The 18,581-nt window shown below is 39.2% G+C and overlaps 2 protein-coding genes across 2 annotated transcripts; one reads left to right on the top strand and one right to left on the bottom strand.

The window, feature by feature from the left end:
- Positions 1–244: 244 nt before the first annotated feature.
- Positions 245–10,887, top strand: LOC116060101 (probable polypeptide N-acetylgalactosaminyltransferase 8). Its single transcript, XM_031313518.2, has 11 exons — positions 245–570; positions 3,054–3,297; positions 4,383–4,549; positions 6,095–6,278; positions 6,415–6,612; positions 8,096–8,210; positions 8,977–9,162; positions 9,312–9,449; positions 10,054–10,149; positions 10,239–10,406; positions 10,503–10,887. Exons 1-11 carry the CDS (start codon positions 360–362, stop codon positions 10,635–10,637), a joined length of 1,842 nt encoding a protein of 613 aa, XP_031169378.1. The 5' UTR covers positions 245–359; the 3' UTR covers positions 10,638–10,887.
- Positions 10,611–18,480, bottom strand: ada2b (adenosine deaminase 2b). Its single transcript, XM_031313521.2, has 10 exons — positions 18,371–18,480; positions 17,676–18,051; positions 16,654–16,873; positions 16,354–16,564; positions 16,103–16,230; positions 13,244–13,334; positions 13,000–13,108; positions 12,753–12,910; positions 12,061–12,263; positions 10,611–11,374 (listed from the first exon to the last, which is right to left on the bottom strand). The coding sequence occupies exons 2-10, from the start codon at positions 17,974–17,976 to the stop codon at positions 11,278–11,280; spliced, it is 1,518 nt and encodes a 505-aa protein (XP_031169381.1). The 5' UTR covers positions 17,977–18,051; positions 18,371–18,480; the 3' UTR covers positions 10,611–11,277.
- Positions 18,481–18,581: the final 101 nt, after the last annotated feature.

Here is an 18,581-nt window from a genome sequence, read left to right as displayed (position 1 = left end):
TCTTGATTCGTAGTACAGGCCTCTGATTTGTCTGTCCTGAGTCCTGTTCCCGGGCAGAGTAATGCTTGTTTTCTAACTCTCCAGGTAACTACAGCTAATGATATACACCTGGTGTAATGGAACAAACAGGGCATCAGAGTGAGGGCTGAAAATCACACTTCTAGCTTAAGTGGACTTAAGGGTGTGCGTAGGGTTTGTGTGTTTTTTGTGTGTAGGCTACGTGTGTGTGTGTGTGTGTGTGTGTGTGTGTGTGTGGTTAGGGGGGTGGAGAAAGAGCGAGCACCTGAAATTAAAGGGAGGGGAATATTTTCTTTTCCTTTCCTTTCAATGCAAGGAGAGAAAGGAAAAAAACACATGACATGAGCAGAAGCACCAGGATGAGATCTGGCAGGATTAAAGGATCAATTCTGGCCTTTGCCCTGGCTGCGGCTCTGTTATACCTGGGCTCCATAAAGAGGGAGGTTTATGACCATTCAAAGAGACTCCAGAGGGCCCACCACAATGACTCTATCGGGGGTCAGGGAATGCTCACAAGGATGGACAAGATCGAAATGGACATCAGCAGGTTGCGTGAGTCTCAGGCCAACAGCTGGTTCTGTCTTTTTTTTATGTATCGAAATTAAGCTTCAACAGAATAAACTCTGATTAGATACTTATGCATTGATTTGGGGATTTGCAAGTTAAAAGATGTCTGTCTAGATTAAATCGGCACTAAATTTGGTTTCAAATAAATAGTAGCTTTGTGTAGCTATTTAAGTTGAATATAACCTGCTTCACGTAAAAAAAATCCATTATTAAAATGTTAAAATAATGGGTATATTAAATAGGGTTGCAACTAAAATTGATTTTCATTATCATGATCATCATTTGTTTAATAATAATAATAATAATAATAATAATAATAATAATAATAATAATAATAATAATAATAATAATCACATTGGAAACTGGAAAATATTTGGAATTTTTTGCTTGAAAATTGATTATAAAACAATTGATTATAAATAAGCTGCTAATTAAATTTCTTTTGACCGACTATGAAACTTTTAGGCTACTTTTCAACCAAACAATGAACTGCAAATCACCAAATCACATCTTACAAAAATGGATGCATATGATTTTGGTCCAACCTGCTTTACATAAAGCGATATGATTGCTGCATATTTGGTGAGTCAGAAGCAGAGAGCTCGAGGCTATCGCAGGTGCTTTGACTTGTGTTTGCCTTTCCCTTCAAACAAAAAAATCAAGAGGAGGCCAAAAATCATGCTAATAGCCTACATGTGTGTTGACTCAACAGGGATAACAAGAGAAGTTGATACAGAAGAATAAATATTTGAAAGCAATTCAACAGTGGTGGGGAAAAATGCGAACAAATTAAAAACTATTTCTCCTCAAGTAGGAACGTGAGGGAGTAACCTTTTGTAGAGCCAATGAAAATGTTTGATTTAAAAGCATATGCATTTAATATGAAATTGTTTGAAAATGTTTTTTGTAGGTGCAGCTCGCACATCCAAACTGTGCAGGTGCGTTGTACGAGGACATCAACTATGAAACAAAGGAAACAATCCCGCTCTCTGCTCTTGCATCACCTTTTTTAAAGAAAAGGTGATGCTATAGCAAGAGCAGAGTGTGGGATTTTTTTCCTTGGTTTCGTAGTTATTGTTTTAAAATATCAAAAGTGGTAGGGACATATGTACGGTGGCCGACAGGGGCAAACGCCCTGCAACTTAAGAAAACGCACGCAAATAGACAAAACACAAGCAAATTAAGAAGAGAGAGAGAGAGAGAGAGAGAGAGAGAGAGAGAGAGAGAGAGAGAGAGAGAGAGAGAGAGAGAGAGAGAGAGAGAGAGAGAGAGAGAGAGAGAGAGAGAGAGAGAGAGAGAGAGAGAGAGAGAGAGAGAGAGAGAGAGAGAGAGAGAGAGAGAGAGAGAGAGAGAGGGAGAGAGAGAGAGAGAGAGAGAGAGAGAGAGAGAGAGAGAGAGAGAGAGAGAGAGAGAGAGAGAGAGAGAGAGAGAGAGAGAGAGAGAATTGTGATTATACAACAACGGTTACCAACAAGTATGATTGCCGTACTGTTTAGTTCACAAACATCCAACACACCAAAGTACGAAGACATAGCGGACCAGACTCAAGCTTTTATTTTGAAAAGCCGAAGCTCGGGGACTGAACCAGCCGGGAGGGCATGAGACGGGAGCATAGACTGTATATTAACAATATATTATGTTATTAATAATAATATGAATTTAATATCGAAAATCAAGCTGTTCCACTAGCTGCTCCCTCTAGAGGCCTGGAGAACTTCCGTTGTGTAAATCTGGATGCTGCGTTTTTTTGTTGCATTTGTTTTCTGGGTTTGTGTGCTATTCTTTTTGCATCGTTTCATATTTGCAGCACGTTTATCTATTTGGTTGTGTGTATTTGCAGTGCGTTTGCTGAATGCCGCACGTGTGTTGTCAAATTAATGAAGTTCTTTTTCTTTTTGCATCGCTTCTTTTTTCGGGGTTTGCGTGCTTTTCTTTTTGCATCGTTTTTTATTTGCAGTGCGTTTATGTATTTGGTTGTGTTGTGGTATTTGCAGTGCGTTTGCTTAAGTTGCAGGGCGTCTGCCCCTGTCGGCCACCGTACATATCCCCTTACCCTACCATTAATTACACCCATGTACACATACTTTTGAGTTACTTAAACAGGTAAGTGGGCTGCAAACAAAGCACTTGCTGAGCTGTCCATAATTATGGGAAATATTATTGACCATACCTTATTTTACCGCACAGTGCAAACGACAAACTAGGCCTAAATTATTTACAGATTTTGATCGTGACAAAGAAGGTGCCAGTCCCAATCTAGGAGGTCCTGGATCAAGTTCTGCAAAAGTCTGACACAAATTGTGCGTGACATGTGCAAACACTTTGTTATTTAAAAAAAGGATTAATGCTGTATTTATGTTTCAGGGAGGGGCACCTGTTTTATCAGCCATGTGTCTTAACCGTCACTATGCACATAGCAGAACCTAAAAGGCTAAAACAATTAATCAGGTACTCTCTTTTGTCAACAGTCAATTTGATGAATAAACTTGAAAAGAAGGAACCGGTGAAACACAACAATGCAGAGGTGAAGATGGAGAGGAAGGTTGTGAGGAAGCTATACCCGAACTCAGCTCTGTTCAGAAAGTGGGGTGATGCGCTATCAGAGGAGGAGCAGAAGGAGGCTGAGAGGTTGTACCAGAGATACGGCTACAACGCCTTCCTCAGCGACAGGCTGCCCCTCAACAGAGTGATCCCGGATACCAGGCCCACCAGGTGATTCTAACTTCCTGTAGGAACTCAACTAGGGGAGACCGGGTATGGTTGAAAAGTAACCACATTTGTCTACTACAAATGGCAACAATTTAAATTTCTTCAACTATATCACAGACTTTGTGAGATGATGACAAATACAAGGTGGTCTTTTTGTTACAACCTACCCCACTACTGGTTAGTTTTTCTAGTAAGTTGTAACACATACTGGGTAAGTTGTAACAGGTAGACAAAATGCACAAAAACTAAGTGTGTGTGTGTGTGTGTGTGTGTGTGTGTGTGTGTGTGTGTGTGTGTGTGTAAACATATTTACCCCCATTCCACAGAACGAACAATGGTGACAAGAACAAATGAAATGCATTCTTAATCAGAGTCACAATGGTGACAAATGAAATTGGTCAGGCCTGGAATGCATGCCTGGTGGGCCCAAAAGCTACATAAAACACACTTGACCCACACTTCTCACCTATCTCATCCTACTGATAAACGACACTGGGTTCATACACAGGTGTAGTCACAATGAGCCCCTTTATGATTAGGGCTGGGTATCGCCACTGATGTCCTGAATAGATTTGATTCCAATTCACAAGGTCCCAATCAAATTTGCTTTTCAATTTGATTTGATTCATTATCGATTTGATCAGGGATATTTCAGTTACTATGTCAATTTTGCTTGGACATGAAAGGGATTTTCAGAAAACTAATACTGTAAATTATACAAGGAACCCCTCTAACCTGATTAAAATATTAAAAGTGCTTTCTTTACAATTCTTCACAAATCCATTCAACATTTATATTCCTTTTGCTCTAAATAATCTGAACGATATGAATTCAGCTTTACACCTAGCATCTATATATCTGACATTATTTTTGGACCGATATTGTCATAAAACTTAATGTGAACAAATGACAAAAAAGAAATGACTTCCAATGAGAATGAAGCAAGTGGGTACACTTAACACTTTAAGGCTGAATAAATGTGAGGTTAGCACCAAACATGTTGACATTTCTTTTTTTCTAAAAATTGAATTGATTTATTCAAACACAAAATCTACTTTTTTTTTTTTTTTTTTTTTCTCCCTTCACAGGTGCGTTGAGAAAAAGTACCCCGAAGATTTGCCTTCCATCAGCGTTGTGTTAATCTACCTGGATGAAGCTCTTTCTATCATCAAAAGGGCCATCCGCAGCATCATAGACAAGACGCCAGCTCGGCTGCTGAAAGAAATCATACTGGTGGATGACCACAGCACTAACGGTAGGTCGACCTGCTGCGACAAAATCCTGTTTCTGGCTCCAGTCATATGCTATAGTAGATTACTCAAAGTGCTATTTGGTCTTTTAATAATTTGAAAAATTATACAATATATTTTCTCCCCTCCCCTTAGTGGTATTTAGCGATGCAAATAGCTTTAGATATTTGCATTTGAGAGATCTGACCATTTTCTCTTGACAGTGCTGAAAGTTGAAAAAAGTGACTTGTCCGCCAGCCAAAACAGGAAACGCTTGCTTGAATTTGTCCGTTGTACAGGTTTCATTTGAAATGAATGTGAACTAACCTTGAGAGGAAATCTAATCAGGAGTAGTTTGGGATGTGTGCTATTTATTTCCTCGCTGAGACTGTCACAATCTGGCTCCAAAGTATTTTACAAAATTTGAGCAGACCTCGGCTGCTCCGAGCTGCCAAACACCATTCATCTAAACACACAAAGATGACTCAGAGCTGGATTGAAATCGGCGAAGTATCCCTTTAAGTAAACAATACAGCACGCATCAGTATATGTTTGCAAAGAGGGAATGGTAAGGAGTGTTAGAAAAACTGTGAAAGACAAATGACAATATATGTCAGCAGGGCCAGGGAAAGAGGATCTTGTGGTCCTGAGCCAAGCCTGCTCAGGTGTGTTGACGACGCTCAGCTCGACCCATCAATTTCCTGGAATAAAGGGGAAAACGCAGCCAACTAGAAGGGCACTCGGAGAGCGCAGACCTCTGGCAATGCCATGCCCTATCTTGCAATTATGGAAGAGGGTTAGGGCCACATGTGAAAAAATGTATTTGAGTTCTGGGTTAAATTCAGAATTCTAAATTTAAAATCAGAATTCTGAGAAAAAAAAAAATATTTCTGACTTTAATCTCAAGTCAAAAACTTTTTTCTCAGTATTGACTTTTATTTTTTTAAGTAAAAAGTCAAAGTAAACTTAGAACTGAAACACATTTTTTTTTTTCCCCATATGGCCCTAATCCTGTTCTGTACAGGATGTTGATGAGAGTGAAAAATAATTTATGCATACTCCCAGGATCAGTAGTCTTTCCATAGTTCTGCTGACAAACAAACCAACCAAACTGGAAAAAAAAACATCACCTCCTCATTGGCGGATGTAACAAGGAAGGACAAGATGGGTCCAACCCTGAGGCCGTCACAAGACTTAGATGGGAAGATCTATAGATAGTTAGCTTAGCATAAAGACTGAAAACACCTGGTTAGCCTGGTTCTGTATCAGCACCTCCAAAGCACCCTAGTTAACTACCCAATTAACTCCCAATAACTTGTAAGTGTTTGATTGTTGAGCTTCTGATCTGACTCTCAGCACTAAGTTAATAAGCGTATAATTCACAAAAATATCAATTATATTTCATTGTTGTGAGCACCACAAATTCAAGTGAAGTTTTACTATTTTGGGTGGACCAATCCTTTAAGATTGGGTATGTTGTGGTTCTACAATAAGATATTGGTTGGATGATTGATTGACATGGCCAACTAGACTGAATCTACAGCTCTGATTATCATCTTTACTTTCTGCAGAGGATTTAATGGAGAAACTGGATGAATACGTCAACTCTATCGAAGAGGAGTTGCCAGGCCTGGTAAAGAAAGTCAGGCACTCTGAGCAGCTCGGCCTCACCCAGGCAAGACTGTCGGGATGGAGGGCTGCTGTGGGGGACGTGGTGGCCATCTTAGACGCTCACATAGAAGTCCATGTACAATGGTTGGTGATCTGAGTTGTTACAGCTTACTTTGCCTTGCTATGCTGCAGTGGTGATAAACTTGTCATCTATTTCTGATTCGTCATTTCTGATTCGTCAAGACATACAGCTTAAGTAAAACTGTCACTGTGTGTCCAGGGCTGAACCGTTGTTAGCTCGGATTAAAGAGGACCGCACTGTGATATTGACACCAGTCTTTGACAGAGTCGGTTTTGATGACCTGACGCTGAATCCCTATATTCCTGCGGCGGATGCCTTCGACTGGGCTCTGTGGTGCATGTACGAGTCCTTCAGACCTGAGTGGTACGCTTTAGAGGACGACTCACAACCTGGAAAGTAAGTTTACATTGTCAGTTGATCCAAATCACGCACACAAAAAACTTTCACACTTCAATAGTTCATAGTTGATAGTGAATTTTGATAATTTCTAAGAGTTAGATGATAAGATCAATACCACTCGCATGTTCCTTTTTAATATGAGGCATGGGACATTGGTTCTGAAAAGAGACATTGTTTTAAAAACAGGAGAAAGTTCTTATTTGTATTTTGACATTATGCCAACACCAAAATATTTCCCTTATTTATAGTGTTTTTAATTTTTCATTACCTCCACTAACAGTTTTGCAGATACATACACAAATGCTATTAGAAGTGCCATAGGATAATTAAGTGCAGACAAAGTACTTGATTGTATATGTTTTTATAGTCTCGCTTTGCCAGACCTTCCTCCACCGCAGCTCTGCGGAGGAGGGTCTGGCTAGTCCACACAGCATTCCGGGATGGGAGAAAAACGTGCTCTGGTGTATTGGCATTTCTTTAAACCAATCACAATCGTCTTGGGCAGTGCTAAGCACCGGAAAAAGCCATGGTGCTGCTGCAAAATAGCCTCGGGAAGGAACTTGTTTTGGTGGAACATGAGTACGTTCAAAAGTTGTTTTAGTCGTGCAACAGAAAACTGGATAGATAGTCTAGCTAGCTGTCTGAATTTACCTTGCAGAGATCTGAGAAAAGGTTAACCATAGTCCTCAGAAATCGACCAGAGTTTAAAACGCCAACGCAAAGGAAGCCCAAGGTAATGGATATCCGGCCTAAATGAGTGAAATACAGCGGAATTTCCGTCAACAACAGAGCAGTCTCGGGAATGGAATGTCAAGGATATAGACTAATGATTTTACAACACTTGGGCAATGTGTGTACAGTGTCAACAGACTGACACCAAACTGCTCTCTGTAATAAATCATGTCTTATAAGCTAGTAAATATTGTAGCTGCAAAGTTCCGTTCAGGAAAACATCTGAGTGGAAGTACATATCAGTGTGCATTAAGGTAGAACAGCATACACAGCCTCCATCTACAAGAAAACCTACAGACAGATATTGTATACTATCAGGTGATAGCTTCCATTCCTCTCATTTAATTATTAGTTATTTTGGTATCTGTTTATATGCGCAATCCAGTGCTACTGAGAACATGATTAAACAAAATTGAGGCATTACTTCAGGTGACCAGACCTCTTTCCTTTTTGTTCCTACCATGTCTTATTCTGGAAGGACTTCCAAGAAAACTTGTGCACAGTTTTTTTTGTATTGGCTTTAAAATAAGATATTTTTTTGAAATAAGTATTTCTCAAATGGCCCTGGTGAAAGAAGAGATTATCTCAGCAAATGAAAACAAATGTATGGGGGGAAAAGGTTTTCCGTGTGACCCTGAGAAAGTGACGCATTAACAACTCTAATTACTCTTGTATCTAAAATGCATTGACAATGTTTGAAGTGTGGTTGTTGTTGTCAATTCAAAGTCTATTCAAATTCTGTCTTCAGGAGCCCCTCCATAATGGGGATTCTTGTAGCTGATCGCAAGTTCTTTGGCGAGATCGGAAGCCTTGATGGTGGAATGAAAATATATGGTGGTGAAAATGTGGAACTCGGCATCCGGGTGAGATTTTTAGGGTGTATTAAAGTGACTTAAACACTGTAATTAAAGTCCAAAACACAGACTTCATCTTGAAGAACTGCCTCACGTTTGTTGTAGATGTAGAATGGTTGTTCAAATGTTACCTGATTTGAACCATGATACCATAATACTAGAGAGGGAAGTTTTCCACTTTGGTCCAGACTGAAATATCTTAACTACTACTTCATTGTTGCCATGACATCTTATACAGACGTTCATGGTCTCCAGGCGATGTGTCTAATTGACTTTCCATCTAGCACAATCATTAGGTCAAAATTTTTGTTTGTGCTTTGGATAACCTTGGGTGAAATGAAGACATTTTTTGACGGCACTTGCGGTTCCCCTGTCTGTACAGTGTGTTTCTTTGTGATTTCTGCTAGAAATAAGCTAATGGTATAATGCAGAGATCTTCAATAAGGGGTCCGGGACCCCTAGGGAGTCCTCAGAGTTACTGCAGGGGGGCCACCAAATTCTTAATGTTTTGAAAGTTTACTTAACATGAATCCAACATATTATTAGCACATATAAATCAGCCTCTTTGTGAAAAAAACATTAATGATAGGCTTACTGGCCTATAGGTAAGGTAATCACTAAGACATCAATAGGATACAGTTCATCCCAAAGGATTTCCGTATCTCTTCCAGTTAAGGGGTCCTTGGCTTAAAAAAACCCTGGTATAATGCATATAGTGTGTTAAATGCCCTGAACATATTACATATTAAATATTTGACCTTTTGTGTTTTGGCAGGTGTGGCTGTGTGGAGGAAGCATAGAAGTTATACCTTGCTCTAAAATTGCCCATGTTGAACGGGCCAAAAAGCCTTATCTTCCAGACTTGAGTGAAATGATGAAGCGTAATGCACTGAGGGTGGCAGAGGTGTGGATGGACGAATATAAATACAATGTCAACATTGCGTGGAACCTTCCCATGGAGGTAATGGATGACACATAATTCATCACATAAATTACGACTTAATACACAAATTAGGCCTAATAAAAGTGTTTTTTTATGACTAATGCTATAGGCATTGTTCCTCCTTACTTATCAAAACATATTTTTATAATTTTTTTCTTCCCCTACAGAAACATGGGATAGATATCGGAGATGTGTCAGAGAGGAAAAAGCTGAGAGAGAAGCTTAAATGCAAGCCCTTTAAGTGGTATCTTGATCATATTTACCCCCAGCTGGATCCTCTGAATGACTTGCTAGGTTATGGAGCAGTGAGTAGAAACAATTTCAGATGTGACCATATTTGAAATCTGAATCTGCAGGTGTCAGACTTCTTCAGAATGCGTCATTTAGGTTTAATTTCAAACACTTGACATTTTTTCTCTATTGATTCTCTTTGAAGACTCTCAATCATCCAAGTCATATTTTATTTATTTTATACTATTTGTGTGTGTTTTAGTTGTATTTGGCGTGGTTTCCAACCCTTTTTAAAACAAAGCAATGTCTACTTATGACCCATCGTCAGCAGTGGTTTTTTTTTTTTCTTCCCATCCTGTTTCATTTGAATACATTTTAGAGCGCTGAAGAGAAAAGAATTATCCAATAATTCACAAAGGTAAAGGTCAGAGGAACGTCTGAAAAGAAATATCATTTTGTGTTGTGTTCCCACATGAGTGTACATTTCATCATCTGTCCATGTCCGTGAAGGTCAGCACGGAGCCCTGGTTGATTTTGGTCTGTAGCCTTCAAGTGCATTCTGGGCTGGAGCCTCAGAAGTTGTATCACCAGATGATCATGTATACATTATGTATGTTGCGCCACTATTTCTAATGGATGCTTTAAAGTGTTACTTTCTATTTCTGCTTCTGTTGGCAGCTGATAAATGATCTGGCGCCAGATGTGTGCATTGACCAAGGCCCAATGCCTGGGAACATGCCCATTGCATATGGATGCCACTACTACTCTCCTCAGGTTTGTTCAGCGATTCACTGCATGCACACACTGTTTATTTATGTTTTTGATTTTATTTTATTGTGGATAATTATTGTTCTTTGGCGTAGCACTGTTATTATCGCACCGACGGACAACTCTACATCGGCGGAATCAAATCTCACAAGTACAACAGCAACCGCTGTCTGGTGGACCCCGGCACTGGAGTCTACCCGGGACTCTACGACTGCAAAACGGCCCAGCAGAAGAAATTCCACATGTTGTGGGATTTCAAACAGGTAAATATTACAGTTTTTAAAATATAAATCTACACCAAAGAGGCTGGTCTGTTTTTAGAGAAAAAATAATGTTTTATTGTTGTGTTTAATTCCTAGGATGGACCTATCCAGAACAGAGAAACAAAGAGATGCCTGGAAATTGCAAAGGCTGATGACGGTTATTACAAACTTGTTGTTCAGCAGTGTAGTAGTCAGAGCTGGAAGATACAGCATCTCATCAAAGACCACTGAAAGACTGGTGGGCATGGCCCAGAAGACAACAGTAACTGAGCCATTATTGCACAAAAACTGCATCTCAGAGAAAGAACGACTGCTTGTCTTAGGGGTTTGGTTGAGTTTACATTTTGCACCAGAGGACTTGGATCCACAAAAGTCAAAGTGTGCAAAGTTGTAAATTACTTTTATTTAATTATTGTTTTGGCCTTGTACGTTTTGGCAAATGTAACTTTCTTGGTTTTGAATACAAACATGTGCTCTTGAACATTTGCTATTACAGTTTTTGTGTGAAAAAACCTTTTTATGAAGACAAAAGAATGCCTGTGGACAGCTTTCAATACTTCTCAGAGGACTGAATGACTTGTGAATGACTCTTCTCATCAGCAGGCTAGTTTAGTGTAAAGTTACTTTGTAGTTTCAAGAAATAAAAAATACCTATACCTACAGTATCTACCCTCCTACATCGGACCAGAACATCCTCCCAAAAGACCTCAGCGTATGTTTAACTCTTGTCAGCCAATCAATTACAAAGTAAGTAGTTCCAAAGAATTTAATTTAAAATATAAATAAATTAAAGCCTGTAGATTTGTTTGCTTTAGCTTAGCGCTATTATGATCATCATTCAAGTCACAGAGGATCCATGGCGGTTTGGTTGTCATAAATGATTTAAAGATGAAAAGATGAAGGCGTCCCATTTTTTCTGCCACATGACAAGACCTGTGTCCTTCAGATGAGCTTGCAGAGAGCTGTACCTGCAGGCACAAGACACTTCTAATTAGAATGAACTCATTTAATATTGTGTGTGTGTGTGTTTTATATATGTATGTACATATATATGTTTATATACATATATGTATATGTGTGTATATATATGTATATATATCTATGTGTGTGAGGTTAATTGTTGGCTAAAAATAATCACCTTTTCCACCATTAACTAGAAATCAAGTGCTTTACTGTTAAGTCTATGTTTTTTTTAACTTCCTACAGCCTTTTGATTTTCATTAATTTCTAATATGATCAACAATCTAATAATCAACTTGCTGAGACTTCAAACTTGCTTGAGGGAGACAATCACAAAATCAACATTTGCGTGCATGTAAATGAGGCGCAAACACAAATAGAAACTCTTGTCCAGTGGGACCATGAGGGAGTTACCTTTGTAAAGCTGATGGAAATTATATTTGATTTAAACACATGCAATTAATATCAAATTAGTAGTGGGGACAAATTAATAAGATGTATCAGGCTCTTGGTACACAGGCAGTACTTGATAGTAGGACTAATGTTTCATGGTAAGACAACGAATATATATCACTTTTTTAAAACCTGAAAAGTAGACAATAAATCTAAAAACATGCTTAATAAAGTGAGGCATTTTAGTTAAGTAATTCGGTAAAACACGGACATGAGAGAGAGCAAATAAACTGATTCCCACCTGATGGAGTTAAGAGCCAGCTCTTTCAGAGTGCCCAGGTTTGCTTTTAACCCTCCGATGCCAACAAAGGTTTGATAGAAGTCGTAGGAGAGGCCCGTGGTGCCGAACAGAGATGGGTCATCAGAGCTGATCACCATCGGGTGGCCCTCAGACATCAGCACAGCTGCAGGGTGGTTCCGAAGGTCCGATACCAGCTTCAGCACCTGGAGGTCAGAGGCCAAACACATTCAGGTACTTTATATATGAAGACACGCACACAGGTGCTGAATCCATATGTCCAGACTTCACCACACTTCCAGACTTAATTGCCGCGTTCCAGAGAAGTCTGCAAGTTCTGAGGTCCGTCCGAACTTTCTGTGGACTTCCAGTGAGTCGGCTCGGAGCGCAGACTTAATATGACTGAATACAACAGACACAATATGCAAAGGCTGAAGATTTTAGATTTGTTTGTTATAATCTGCAAACCTAGATGGGAAAAGGTTGTTTTTTTGTCCATCTCAGTGTAAGAATCATTTGTTGAGGGTTTAATTTCACTGCTAATTCTGAGAATATCTATTCTAGCTTCTACATAATGCAGCACATTTCATCCTCTCATGGTCCAGCACCCTCGCAGACTTGACATGATGACACTCACGGTATTTGGATTCAGCCAGATTTTTTTCTATTGTGCCAATGACAATAGGTTATCTGACCTGGTTTGAGATGGGGCACAGTTCCACAGCCACGTTTCTTTTCCGAGATAGCTCTTTGGCAAGTGGATGGTGTGCCAAAGCATAACCGTGCCCAATACGTGTCGTGTTGAACAGAAGGGCGTCAAGAATGTTTTGATCTACGTTGGTGCCGTCATCATCTGCAACCAAGCATACAAAGTGGAATGAAAGATTTATGAAACTTTTGACAAGCGCTCTGTTTTGTATTTTGTGCTTTTGGTCCACCCACCTGTTTCCCCTGCGTGAAAAAAGTATGGCAGTGTGACACCCAGTTCAGCTGGCATAGAAAGTGCCTCCCTAAAGTACCAAAGAGACCTCCCACTGTCCTCCCTGCCAACCTGCAAACCATAATGTAAGCTCAAGAAAAAGCTAATTAAATAATCACAACAAACGAGAGAGAATTTCCACTTTCCATTTACTCCGCTTAATGTTTACTCAAACAGGAGGTTCATAGAAGACAGATCACTTCTTACCATGTCAAATCCTGCAACAACATCTGGGAAGTCCTTTTGCAGCTGGATGGCCTCTTTTACAGCTGCTTTGACCTCAGATACACTCAGAGCCCTGAAGAAAGCACCAACAAAACACCAAAATAATTCCCCTATTTGAATCACAAATAATCATAATCACAAAACTAATGTGCAGTTTTACATCAACATTTACATTATAAGATGCCTGTATTATGTATGTAATGACTATTCTGGTGATTCTTATTTGTATTTCTAGCTGTGTGTGCATTGCTGTAATGTAGGGGGACAAAATGATAACAGCTGGTGTATCGGTTGCAAACACAGTAACATGGCAAACAGTTGTCAAAAATCCTGACAACATACATAAACACAGTACTGACAAACAGTAGTGTTGAGTAGTACTAAATTGGTGGAGAGGCCCTTTAATAAGTCGCGAGTTCTGTTTCCAGAAAACAGTAAACTAAATCATAAAGAGGTAATCTAATAATTATAGTTAGAGAAGTATTTCATTTGAGAGAAAATAATGGCATATGGTCCCCACTTTGTTAAATCAAAGACAACCAACTTATTCGACAATTACAAGTAACTTTGTACACTTACTCAAGTATGGCACCTGAGTAAATGTACTTTGTACAGTTTTTAAGTACAATTTTAAATACTTTGAACTGAACAGTTTTCTGCTACTTTCTTATACTACACTGCATTACTATAGTAAGTAAGTTATTTTTCAAAGTGTCATGCACCAAAAGGCACCCAAGCCCATATGGGCTTACAAGACACTACAAACATAACATTAAAAAGCATTAACATAATGAGAGCAAAAGAACAAATACAACACACCTCTATGAATGTCAAGTAATGTCAAAGCAAATAGATATATAACATATATAAACAGTCCATTGAGTCAGTCAACTGTGTCTTTAACTAATCAAACAAAGGGCCTTCCAACCCTGTTTGTAGGAATCAAACACAAACTGAGCTATGAAGGCGAAAAACTTTGTCGATAAAAACAGGTACTGAAGTCTACATTCATCAGACATAGAAAACAAATAAGCACATTCTGCAGACATTTTAAGATAAAAGCCTGTGTCTAAGATTGTGATATAATAGAAAATAGAACAAAAAGTGCATTGCATTTCTGACCTCTCCCAGATTACACAGGGGACACTTACTATTCTACTCTGGAGTTGAGTGGAAGCGTACTATATATACACAGTATATAATAATATATCAGTCATGAGTAATGAGTCCTTTTAATACTTTAGGTACATTTTGTTGATAACCCTAGTATGATTTTATACTATACAATACTTGGATTAAGGATAAAGGATTTTTGATTGTTTCATTGTTAGTTTCACTCAAGTAAAGGCTCTGAGTACTTCTTCCACCACTGAAATAATGCAACTTTTTTGTCAGTCTCTTAAAGAGTAATTGTGCATTCCAGTTTTTTTCTGACACTATGGTACTATTCTCACAAGTATGTGGTAATATTTCACTACCTTTAGTGGAAATAAACCAACAGATCATCAAAAAGTACCTCTTTACACAACTCTAAGTACATCTGACATTGACTGTGTACAAAAAAAACATCTAGAAAGACCAGTTTCACATTGAAATACACTACGGTCATACAAAGGACATGCTTAACTTTGGATAGGATTTTCATCTCTATTGTTGAAATACTTTTACTAACACTATGCTCATTGTTAATAACTGACAGTCAATGAAACATTTGCGTTATATACTGTATGTATGGTTGGTTATTTGCCTGATATAGTCCGATGTAAAACGTCACAATCACCACCCTAAGGTGTGAGATTTTTATGTGACCTCAGTGGGATTTGAATCCGCAACCTTAGTGTTGGTAATTTACAGTAGTGCTCAAACCATCAGGGCCACAAAGGACCACTGCAATGATTACAGTGTGTACAATACAATAGTGTGGATGAGGCTTGTGATGACATCACTGCTGACAAATATCAGGCTTGGATTGGACATTCAAGAAGATTTTTCCTAAGGTGCATGAACTATAAAAACATACATTGTGATGTGGATGAGAATTTATGGCCAAATCCAGAAGACCAAATTGATGCAGATTAGTGTGTACTACAGAAAACTTTTACAGTATTTACAGTATTCCATTTTCTTTCACTTCTGTTACAGTGTGTGTGTGTGTGTGTGTGTGTGTGTGTGTGTGTGTGTGTGCCACTTAGGAGAGGCCCTGGTATTGTGCATGCTGACTCACTGAAATAGCTTACTGGGACACTTGATGGAACTGAGCCATCGTTAAGGTTATCAATTTCAGCTGTGCTTTTCCTACTATGACAAGTCAAAATGTCTGCTGTGAAAAAGGTCCGTTGATCACACTTCTGATGGGATAGGAATCATGGAAATAGTTTGTTGTTGAATTTGATGGTTGATGTACAGTTACATTTTTGCCTACTGTAATGTGAAAACAGTGAAGCAAACCGATCATCTTTAGCACTTCAAAGGGTAATTTTGAAACATGTATCTTACATTGTTTGGTCTTGGACTAAGTGAAAGAACTGCACTATGATATGTTTAGGTGACTTAACAAATGTACTTGTATTTCAACAGAAACTTAGTGGTTGAAACATTGGTCTTGTAGTGAAAGATGTTCACAAGCCAAATTAAAGGAGAATCAGTTGCTTTGAATGCAAGATTTAATGATTTAACGAGTATGATCACTTGGGAGTCTTGTACTTAGAATTTAGAAACACTGCACCATACTATTGATAATAGTACCATAGCGACTAACAAAAACTGTAAAATAAGAGGAAATATGTCTTGTCAAAGTCTCAGTCTTCAGAATCAAAATCAGAAAAGGATTTCACGTAGTACCTGTGCACAGAAATGATGACACGAGCCCCAAGAAAGTCCAGGTGATCTGCTGTAAATTTCCTTGTAACTTCTTGAAACGTTTTCAGAGTCCACACCTTATCGTGAATGGTTCCATCAAGCTCATACGTCTGAAACGCATAAATGAAATGCACAAATATCAGATCTACAATTGCTACCAATACTGCTACTGTGGCTCTTTAAGAAAGGCTGGAGCTTGGGGATCAATTTTGAACAAAGAAGCAAGCACACACCCTTGAGAGACCGCTCCTGAATTCCAGATACATGATGTTGTCATGGAGAAGCTCCTCTAGGCCCTTATAGAAGTAGTCTCTCAGCACAGGGGCATGGGTGATGAGCCCAGCAGCTGCGATGAAGGCTTTCTCAAACCTCTCCCATACAACCTCTTGGCTCGGGTACTCTACATCTGGATCCTCAGTGAACAGTGTGAGCTGCTGCATTAAACTGAAAAACACCACCAAAATATTCTGGGTTAAGTTCTCCCACTGTATCTTGACTTGAAATGTGTAAGGGAAGGTGATATCTTACTCAACCTGTTATCAAAGCCTGTAGGGTCTCCTATTTGGGCTCTCAATGTCTCAAGCAGCCGCCAGTAGAAGCAGTCCCATCGTGGAAAAGGCTGGCGCTCGGAGAACAAGAAGCGGACCGAGTTGTCCCAGGTGAAGCAGATGTAGCAGTGAGGCCTGTAGGTGACGTTTTTCACCAGCCATTCAACACCGACCAAAGAGGAGGTGTGGATGTGGAGGGCTGCACCTGTCATCAAAACAGCAGATATAACCTCAAACTCAGACTGATGTGCTGAGCTTAGACAGTGACATAAAATGAAGATCTTGCTTATTTATTGGGTGATGTGACCATGGATGGATTACGATACATCCTACATTGGAGCAAGATGACCATGCTATTTTCACATCTGTTCTTGTTATTTTGGGTCTCTTTGTAGTTTGTTTTCATGTCTTTGTAGTCAATTTGTGTCTTTTTCTAGTGATTTTACGTCTCTTTGTGGTCATTTTGTATGTCTTTTAGGTCATTTTGCATAATGTAGTTGTTTTGCATAGCTTTGTAGTTCTTTTGTGTCTCTTTGTAGTCATTTTGAGTCTTTTTTGATTTTTTTGTTTGTCTAATTTTATATCTCTTTGTAGTTGTCTTACTCTTGTGTAACCTAACTAGTTATTTTCATCTTTTTAAATGTCTTTTTAGTCATTGTTCATCTCTTTGTAGTTGTTTTGTGACTCTTTGTCAATGTTTTGCATCTTTGTGGTCAAGTGTGTCTCTAAAGTAGTTTTGTGTAACTTTGCAGTCTCTTTGGTGTCATTTTGCATGTCTTTAGGTGACATTTTGCCTCTAAGTCAGAACTCTCAGGTGCTCATGTTGGTTCAAAAACAGTAAATAGTTCATGCTGTACATGAAGAAAGAGATATGATAAAAAAAATGCTACAGGAAATCATCAAAGAAAGCCTGAGAGATACAGATATATTTTATAATATGAAGGAAAACAAATATTGCATTGGATCTGTGCCAGGTAGGCTCTGTTCATCCATGCTTGAGACATCACCTTTAGGCATCTTCTGCAGCAGTTTGAAGATTGGACTCTTCTGGATGAGAGGCTTTGCTTTGAAGAAGTGGATAGCCGGGGGGAACTGTGCAGCAGACATCTCTTGCTCCTTTAATTGATGGAGGTAAGCGTCCAGCTTCTGCTCAGCCACCGTCAGCGTCACCTGGCCTCCCGTCTGTCTGGACGCCTCCTGACGCATCAGCAGGTCCCTCTGAGCAGGGTCGGGCATCCCATCAGTCACTCTTACCATCCACAGAAGGGGCACATAAGTGACCACAGCCTGGCAGATTGAGATCACCATATCCTTATGTGCCACAGGAGGGTGCTAGAACATGATCACACTCCCTCCACAAGTGCAGGTTTGCTGTATTCAATGCTGTAAAGAAAAACTCTGTGAGACATGCACTAATGACATTAAAGTCCTTTTACCTCGGGCGAGAGATTTGTAGTTTTTACCGCAGAGTGGATAAATAAATTTGATTAGTTAGATATTTTAGTTTTTGGGTTAACATAACAAGCTGTATTACGGTGCTGACAGAGCCTATTGAGTAGCCTGACCATGACCGCTTTGCTGGGAGTTAATAAAAAAAAAAGAAAAAAAAAGAAAAGCAGAGGGAAGTAAACATCCACCTTCAGATCATTAACATAAACTAAATAAAGGCAAACGTAGCTACTTTAAAACATAAAATACTTACAAGAGGGAGCTGAGGGAGCTTCTGGTGTCCTGTGTCTCAGGTCAGCAGTCTCCGAAAAGACTCCGCTATCACTCGAGCATGTCAGCAAAATACTTGGAGGAACTGGATAAATGGAGGCATTTTTGTCTGACAAAGACCATGTGATAAACTAATGAATGAAGCATGATTGCACAATAAAAGTAAAAAGTGTTTGTCAGCCAGCAGTGAGGAC

Source organism: Sander lucioperca, chromosome 20 (assembly GCF_008315115.2).
Source record: "Sander lucioperca isolate FBNREF2018 chromosome 20, SLUC_FBN_1.2, whole genome shotgun sequence".
Lineage (NCBI taxonomy): Eukaryota > Metazoa > Chordata > Actinopteri > Perciformes > Percidae > Sander > Sander lucioperca.
The sequence above is the reverse complement of the archived record's forward strand: the minus strand, read 5'-3'. Positions and strand labels throughout refer to the sequence as shown.